Genomic DNA, 8843 nt, shown 5'->3' with positions numbered 1-8843 from the left:
AAAACAGTTCCACGTTTTCTACCTCCTCAACTGATGAGAAGTGACAGAGAAACAGGAATGCTTCTCGTAATCAGAAATCTGACTCCAGGCATACAAGCTGAATTCATTGTCAAATTGTTAAAGCATGGAATTGTGAGAAAGACCTTTATTGGGGCAAATCAGTGTTAAAATGATATATGGTGAAATTCTGCTTGCCATCATGTAGCTATCAATAAAAATATTATGTGTTTCCACATGGATTTTTTTTTCTTTTCTCGTTTTGACATTTAAAGTTCCATTGAAATATAAAGATGAAGCCAATCTTCTACTCTGGAAATAATTTACAAAGCAAATCCTTGAGTACTGTCACAAGATGAAGAATCAGTGCAGATTTTCATTTTTATAATTTTTATACAGTTCTTTGCAAGACATCACTAAGAAATGATCTGGAATTATGGGTCACAATGAAAGTTAAAGAGCAAGCATGTTGCAATATAGTTTATTGAAATCTGCTTATTCCAGCAACTACTTTTCAGTGGCAGGTATGACTGTCCTGTGCAAATCACTAGTCAGGAGTTTCAGTGGCAGCTTGCCTATGCAAACCCAACTGATTATAATCACTGCTTCCCTCCTCTGCTGAAGAAATTTGCACTGTGACACACAATGCCAGATGCTGGACACTAGCTACTATAATAAAAGTTAATTTGCAGGATGGTATAGACTGTATTAATTTTCAATGTGGCAAAACACTAACAGCTGGCCCAACCTTGGGCCAGTGTTGTTTCATCAGCAAACTGAAAAAGGAAGTAAGTAATGAATCATATAAAGAGCTTTAGATGACAAGTGTTTAGATTAGTCAAAGTCACAGTAGGCTGAAGGGATGTTAGAGTAACCTAAGAACACAAAGCAGAGCAGCACAGTGATGGCTGAAATTCTTTGTGGCTTAAAGAAAAAAAAAAGGTGAAGGCATTTACCTGGAAATAAGGTACAATTTATGTAACAGCTTCTATAAGGAACTGAAAAAATCTTCCATGAATATTTCCTTTCCCTGCCCCACCTCCTCCAGAATACTCTATGGCCTGCTCACTATGAAACTCTGTGAAAATCATGGTTTACGTTATATTTCTGTATGATACTAGGTAGATAAGGGGTTAAAATCCAAGCCTGTGATATTTCACTATGTACTTTAACAGCAAGCCCTTAGGCTTTAAATTATGATTTTATGCAAGTGAAGAAACTGCCCATGGAGCAGAGTGGTCACTGCAGCACTCTGGTCCATCAAGACAGCTCTTGAGCCTCTGAACATGTTGGCATGAACAGATGAATGGCAAACTCTTTGATCCTTTCCAGCACAGGAGCAGGGTGTTACTTTACTCAAGGCTTGCAATTCTGGATCAAAAACAAGAGTGGAGCTGCTCTCAGATTTGGGGTTCTTTTTAAATTCTAGGTCCACTTTTGTATCCCATCCAAAGATACTCCTATGAAAGTTAAAGACACAGAGAGATAAGAAGTAATAGTACTTTCTCAAACACGATTCCAAAGATTTTATATATTATATAACCCATGGTGTTGCTGTTAAAAGACAGTCATTCTTTAAAGTTATAAATTGTGTTTAAATTGAACTTTGACTTCCTAAACAGGCTTATGTTTTTATAAGCCATGGTCAAAACATGAAACAAACACAGCCCTAAATGTTAGTGTTAGGTATGAAGATATTCAAAGGACATTTTGGGCTGCTGCTCTAAACAGCACAGCCAAAGTTCACAACCAGCAGGAAGGGATATGGGCAATGTCCACAGGTATTGTGCCGTGGCTCCCCCAGGGAGTTTATACTGGTCCCTTTTGGTTTGAAGGCTGGCTACCAAGAGGTTTGGCATGGGACAAGAACTCAAAACTGTGTCACTAGCTACCTGCAATTGTCTGCCACAGTGTCCTCATTCATCTGCACTGAGCAAGAGATTAAAATAAAAAGGGGTTTTGAGACCAAGAACCAGAAATGGAGTGATAGACAATGGCAAGCACAGACAACGGCTTTAACTGAAAATCTGACCGTGAGAGAAACATCAGTAAGGAAATCAGATCTTGACTAGTTTGCCTATCATGTTCCCTCTCCAAAATAGGTTTAAAGCACACATCTGAGTTATTCTAACTGAAAGCCAGTGTAATTTCAAACAAATAGCTTGTTACCCACACAAAAGCTATTCAGATAGTCCAACAAACAGGAGACCCAGCAGCAGACAATAAGCTAAACTAAGCACCCGTTTGAGAACAGCTCTTTCAAGAAAGCCAGCTAAGCTACAAAACTGCTGGGGATGATTAACATCAATGCAATTTATTGGCTTTCTTCAAATAAAGACCTCAGTGTAAGGAAATAATTGAATAGACAACTAAACTCTGTTAGAGTCATAATTAAGAAATTATAGGTTCCAGTACATGTATTGGTCTATGCAACTCATACAGGATAATGACAGAACAAGCTTTTTTTTTTTTTCCACAAAAAAACATTTTATTAACATTACTTATGAATTTATGTTTAGAAAATATTGTAAATGGAATTAACTGAAATTCAGACATGACTAAAATACAAAATATAAAAGAATGTGCAAAAGTATCACCATAGGCATAACCTACCATAAGAAATATAAAAGTGCCTCAAAAGAGGGATTACTCTTTTGTAGATGAAATTTGCAGAAACTTCTGCTGCTCTGCTTCAACAGCCACTGCATTACCACAAATATCAAAATCTTCTGCAGATGTAATCAGCATAGTTCCATTAAAATCAGTGAAACAATGCTGATTAATGCCATATGAGGTTCTGGAGTAATTTAGCAAAAATTTCAAATGTCATGAAAAAGTAATGCCTACATTTTTATTTTAATACTCAACTAGCTTATGCATTGCCTTTTCAGAGTGTTTATTAAGGCACCCCTATTCCAAATTCTCTTCCGTGGGATGAGCTGCATTTAATTTTATACTTCTTTCACTCTTATGAAGGCTTTTGAAAGCCTTTACTATGAACATTAACTATAAATGACAATCTATTTAAATGATAGGGCCAAAGAATGTAAATGGCAGGGCAGTAAACCTCTGAACACACTTGTGAAAAGTTCCATTTCTTTAGCAAGCAGAGGATGCAAAAAATTTAAAAATCCATGGTAGATTTTCAGTGTTGGACTCTCTTTAGTTATAATAACAGACATTTAATTTTTCAAATTTTCATTGATTTGCAACAGCTGAAATATTCTCCCAAGGTAGTAGTAACATTTCCCCCATAAAAACATGGAAATCTAAACAAGTCTTTCCAAAATATTATTGCAAAGACAACACAGCAGAAGAACCAAACTTAGGTTCATTCTTCGATTAAGTGCAGTTCCTTATAAAAAAGTAAATTGCATAAAAAGCAGCTCTGAAAGACAGAACTATGTCAGTATAAAACTTTGTGAAAAATATCTTACAAAAGAAGAAAGTGGAATCAACAAAAAGTGTTTCAAACATCAGCTTTAAGACTTCAGGTTATACATCTGAGATTTTTTTCTTCAGTTTTCTCACTGTTTTTCTGCGAGATACATTTGTTAGCTTGTTGATACTCAGTTTCTGATTTCCTGCTAACAAAACAAAGGAAGCAATTAGGGAAACTGAATGACAAAACTGTTACTACTTGTTATTGTTTGAGTTTTGTTCATGTTACACTGTTCACTGTCCAATAATAACAAACATACCAGAAACTGTAACATGTGTTCTGCATTCCCTATTGTCACACTGTAAGGTCACCAGTGTGTTCACCTTTGGCACTGGAATCCTACTTTGCTGCTCTTTTACTGAGCAGGCATCAAAGCCTTATCTAAGTGTCCTGCAGCTACAGCAGAATGGAACTAAATACACTGCCCCCCATTAAAAAAACAAACCCAACAACCAAACCAAAAAAAACCACACACAAACAAAAAACCTCAACCTATTCTTACATTTCTCTGAACAGTGGGGCAAAGGTTAAAATACAGCCAGTGCTTGTGGGAGATGTAAAGATAAAATTATTTGAGTTTCTGCACAAAACTCACAGAATCTGCAGAGTGGCCTAAGACGGTCAGAGCTAACACCAGACTTGTTTTCAAAGGCTGCATGAATTGTGTGAGAGCAATTCAGAAAACAAGTATTCTACAATCTTGACTAAAAATCTTTGTCTTTATGCTACCTATTTACCAGCACACAGAGCCACTGTGGCCAGTTCCCAATTCTTTTGCTGTAACCCCAATGCATTTGCTTTCTTTTCCAATATAAACTTTTAAAGATTAAATTAATCACAAACCTTTTCACTCAAAACATGATAGATCAGTTTAACAAACAGTTGTATATTTGCAGAGGGAAGGTCAACTGAATTCAGCTTGAGACTCCAAGAGGTAACATGAAAGCTGCTGAGGAGGAAATAATGGAAGCAGGAGAGGAGGAGTGGCTTAAGTTGCCTGAATTATTTGCTTAATGTTTCTGTGCACTCCCAAGCTATAGAAATGAATATGCATAGCACAACATTAATCAGCACTAATTATGCCCTTAACTTTGGTCTTCAGCTGTACCAAGCCTTACTGAACTGTGAAATCCGCAAGTTGAGGAAAAAGCTTGTAGCTGATACTTCACATGTGGCTATCTGGTGCTCTAGTTACAAGACAGACAGCATCTCCTTATATCTTTCTTCCACACAAAAAAAAAAAAAAAAAAAGTGAGGAAGAGAGAACCCCCAGGTCCCAGGTGAATCTGGCTGGGTGTGGGCAGGGGCAGTGTGGAGCTGAGATGCTGAAGAAGCAGTTTCCATCCTCCTCTCCCTGCACACTCCACACTTGAGCTTGGCCCGACCACTTCACAGGTAGTAATGGATGCAAATTAGATAATCACAAGCATCTCAGATAAACTTAACATACTATTACAGACTCTCTCATAATAGGATGGCAGAGACACACTCAGATGTGTCATCCACAGAAATATTACATGACTAACTGGCAGGCAATATTTTTATTTCTGAGGACTGTGCTCAGGGCACAATCCTTGCCCCAGCCCTGGATTTCCAGCCCAGAACTGAAGAATCATCTCCCAGCATCGGGCTTCTGACTATACAACTTCAATACTGAAGTACTCAGATCTTGTGCATATTATGTTTAAAAGAGAGCTGCTTCTTAGTTTTTCTTTTTCCCAAATGCAATGTACATGCCTGATATAGTCTTAAATATTTCTCCCATTAGTATCTATTTTTAAAATACTATGTGCAATGTCTACTTCCTAAGTTTTCTGGGTAACAACATACAATTATGCTTGTCTCTATCTCTCTCATTTCTTTTCATATCAAATTAGTTAAACTACAGTATTAAAACTTGCAGTAGCTGCAATATGACAGCAAATAAAAGCACAACTGTTTTGATTTAAAAGCACAGCCAGTAGCTGGTTTGAATAAAAGCATTAGGAAAAATCAATTATCATTCCAAGTTTTCTCCTCACAGCCAGAGAAACAGCTGACACAGCACAACTGATGAGGCAGAAATCTTTAGTAATAGGAATAGGAAATGTGAGTAGGCAACAGGGAATTGAGGAAGGATGGTAACTTCTGAAAATACAAAGGAAAAATGTAAATTGATTTCACAACTGACTTTAATCCTATTTAAAACTATCCAGAATGAAAGGATATCTTAATTAGTGGGCATGGAGATACTGAACAGTTTGAAGACTGATTCCTTGTGGACTCTAGAAAGCAGGCTTAGTCTATTTTGTGTGCCCTTCTCTACACTTCATTCGAATATGGTGTAACCACTTCACATCACACTGATCTTGCCAGAAGGATTTAGCATTGCCTTTCAATTTTCCCTGCCCCTGTAGCAAGCCAAGGTGTGTAAAAGAACCCTATGAACACTTGTTACTGTTATAAGAATTGCTTTAAATGCTTGTGACTGACAAAATAGAAAAAAACCAAAAAAAAAAAAAACCAAAACCAAAAGACCCTTACCATTTCTACAGACATTGTAGCAATCCATTTCAGTGACAAAGTTGTTGGCATTTCCACCACAGCCAGTATATCTGAACTCTTTACATGATTTAGTCTTGGTGTCATAGTAATAGCGAGGCACAGAAGAGGAACACAATCCTTCATCCTTTGGGCTATAACATAGCAAGGGGCCAGCTTGGGAAAAAAGGAAAAAGAAAAAAAAAAAAAAAAAAGGAGAGAGAGCAAGAAAAATTACATAAATGTAATCTCTGTACATGGCTTCTTAAAATTGATCCTGAAATAAATTTTGTGTCTAAACAGCTCTTTTTTCCCTTGAACTGACACTATTACTGATGACTTCAGAGATTTCTACATCTTATTCCTGGGAGCTGTGAATCTGAGAAAGCAACAGACTATCCTAGAAAACAGGATTAGATCCCACAAGTGAAATTCATCAGTTTTCCCCATTTGTGATGCTATACATATGACAGAGAAGATTTTTATTTATTCTGTATATATAGGAATATAGCAATAATTTCAGTGGAACAACCTTTACAGAGAAAAAAAAAAGGTACAACTTTGCTATAATTTTCCCAGCAAATTGTGCTTGCAGCAAAAAGCACAAATCCAACAACTTTCCTAAAGAGCATGTTTCTTTTTGCCTCAACAATTTTTTTTCTGCTCTAGCCCCTTTATCAACTCCTTGTATGTGCAACAGAAATAATTCAGCTTTCACCTAAGAAAATGCTGAAAAATCTGTCATCAGCCACAAATAAATGTCATCAAGCACTAATAACACCTAGGGCAGCGACAGTTTTTATACATTCTGGTAGATCTTCAAAGAGCCTATCCTGAACTAGATATTAACCTAATGTTCATGTCAAAACTTAGTTATAGTCACCTGCTCATAATTGCCACCAATCTTATTTAAAGCTCAAATGGAGAGACAGTGAAGAATCGCATAAGGCAAAACACTTCTGTTAGAAGCTGAGCTGTTGAGTGCCAAACACCTGAGCCGCCTACCACCATCTCTCTAAAATTCTCATCTGAATTTTAGAAAGGTGCTTCTGCTTTACATTACACTACCACTTCCCTGAATGTGACTGCCACAATCTCTGACACATCTTCCTCAACACAGATCTTCAACCTTATTATTTCTCTTCAAATACACCTGTACAGCTCTCTAGAAGACAAGAAATTAATTGGGTATAGCTGTGGGTCTATTTAAGATCTCAGCATTTTTGTTCTTCCAGTAACAGCTAAGACAAGATATTAAAATTAAAGTGGACAATATAAACATCTGCTTTACACAAGTCTTCAAAAATATCACTGCATGGGTATTCAGAGGAAAATATCAAATAAAGTATCATCTTCATATCACTTTCAAACCATCTATTTTATTAAAAATTTGGAACAACCATTACTTTTTTCTGGCAGGCAGTGGTCCACACAAGACTGCAAATCTCTGAAGTTGTTGCCATTTCCATAACAGCCACCATAGATGAATTCCTCACACCTCATCGAGCTCAAGTTAAAGGCATATCTTCTTAAATAACTCCTGCAAGGTCCTCCATCAGCCTCCATCCGGCATAATTTGGGCACTTCTGCAGAAAAAACAATTTCATCATCTGTAAAGCCGGCCCTTCATGCTTCACATACAGAACAACATGATCGTGTAAGCAAAACGGTATTACTTCAGTTGCAGGCAAGTCCCAGTTTGTCCCACGTGCTTTTTACTGGAGGAATCCAATGCATTAATTAGCGAGTAAGTGCAATATTCAATCACATTTAAAATACTAATAGATAAATTCCACACATCATCTCTGGGTCAACTCACTCTGCATATTCTGCTTAAAATTGACATCAGCAAGAAGCCGTAACAAGCAAGAGGGTCATCAGTTAGACTCGATCATCTTAAATGTCTTTTCCAACCTAAACAACTCTATGATTGTAAGATTCTGTGATATATCGGGTGGGTGCAAAGCGTCCCGCAAAGCCAAGCAGCCTCCCCCGTGTGTCCCCCCCAGGCCCCTGCCACCCCGGGGCACTGCCGGTCCCTGGACTCACTCTTGATGGTCCAGCAGCTCTTCTCGCAGTCGTCGAAGGTGAGGAAGTTGTTGGCGTTGCCGTAGCAGCCCCCGTAGGTGAACTCCTGGCAGCTCTGCGTGTGTCGGTCGTAGTACCAGCGCGGCACCAGGGCGCGGCAGGGCCCCTCGTCGGGGGGCAGCAGGCAGGCGCGCTGCTTTTCTGCGGAGATAGCAACCACCGGGGCTGAGGCCACCGCGCCGGCGGGGGCGGCCCCGGCCCCGCGGGGTCCCAGCGAGAGCCCGCTCCTACCTGTGAGAGGGCGCTGGGCCAGCGCGGCGCAGACCAGCGGCAGCAGCAGCGCGGGCAGCGGCAGGCGGCGGCCGGTGGCCATGGCGGGCGGGCGGCAGTGGGGTCCCGGGAGCGAGCGGCGCCTCCCCTCCGACGGCAGCGCTTTATATGCACCGAGGCGAGTTCCCAGGGCCGCCTCCTTGCTCGGGTGGTGGGAGGGGAAGGTCTGATTCAGCGGGGTAGTAGGTCGCCGCCGACCCGGCCGTCACCGGGGCGCGGAAGGCTGCGCGATACGGGAGTCCGGGGGCGCGGACAGCCCCCGCCCCGCCCCGCCGCGGGGAGCAGCGGGGGCCGGGCGGGGGGCGCCGCCGGGACTGCCTCCCCGCAGGGCTGCGCCGCCCATAGCCCAGGGGCCGCCGCCCCGGGGCTGCGGCGAGCTGGCTGGGGTCCACTCCCCGCCCCACTCACGTTACGGGATGATGCTCAAAGAACGTTTCCTGTAAATCACGGCGAAATCCGGGACAGGTCACTTAGCGAAAGCCTCCCTCTCTTCCCCCATCATCGTCACCTTCCTCCCCCGCCGAGG

At 40.7% G+C, this 8843-nt stretch overlaps 1 protein-coding gene across 2 annotated transcripts; it reads right to left on the bottom strand.

The window, feature by feature from the left end:
* Positions 1-1991: 1991 nt before the first annotated feature.
* Positions 1992-8605, bottom strand: TFPI2 (tissue factor pathway inhibitor 2). 2 transcript variants are annotated; one of them, XM_068210880.1, is made up of 5 exons: positions 8279-8605; positions 8009-8188; positions 7366-7545; positions 5963-6136; positions 1992-3581 (listed from the first exon to the last, which is right to left on the bottom strand). In XM_068210880.1, exons 1-5 carry the CDS (start codon positions 8358-8360, stop codon positions 3493-3495), a joined length of 705 nt encoding a protein of 234 aa, XP_068066981.1. In that variant the 5' UTR covers positions 8361-8605; the 3' UTR covers positions 1992-3492. The 2 variants fall into 2 exon arrangements, with proteins under 2 accessions (XP_068066981.1, XP_068066973.1); XM_068210872.1 differs by having other exon boundaries at positions 1992-3584; positions 8279-8596.
* Between the last annotated feature and the right edge of the window lie 238 nt (positions 8606-8843).

The sequence above is a fragment of the Anomalospiza imberbis genome, chromosome 1, assembly GCF_031753505.1.
Source record: "Anomalospiza imberbis isolate Cuckoo-Finch-1a 21T00152 chromosome 1, ASM3175350v1, whole genome shotgun sequence".
Lineage (NCBI taxonomy): Eukaryota > Metazoa > Chordata > Aves > Passeriformes > Viduidae > Anomalospiza > Anomalospiza imberbis.
Note: the sequence above shows the minus strand (reverse complement) of the source record. Positions and strands in the feature narration are given on the sequence as shown.

Coding starts and splice junctions, on each gene's coding strand:
- TFPI2 (XM_068210872.1), bottom strand. CDS start 8,360: ATGGCCACCGGCCGCCGCCTGCCGCTGCCCGCGCTGCTGCTGCCGCTG. Junction 8,189..8,278: donor GGCCCAGCGCCCTCTCACAG/GTAGGAGCGGGC, acceptor CTATCTCCGCAG/AAAAGCAGCGCGCCTGCCTG. Junction 6,137..7,365: donor CCACTGCCTGCCAGAAAAAA/GTAATGGTTGTT, acceptor TTTTTTCCCAAG/CTGGCCCCTTGCTATGTTAT.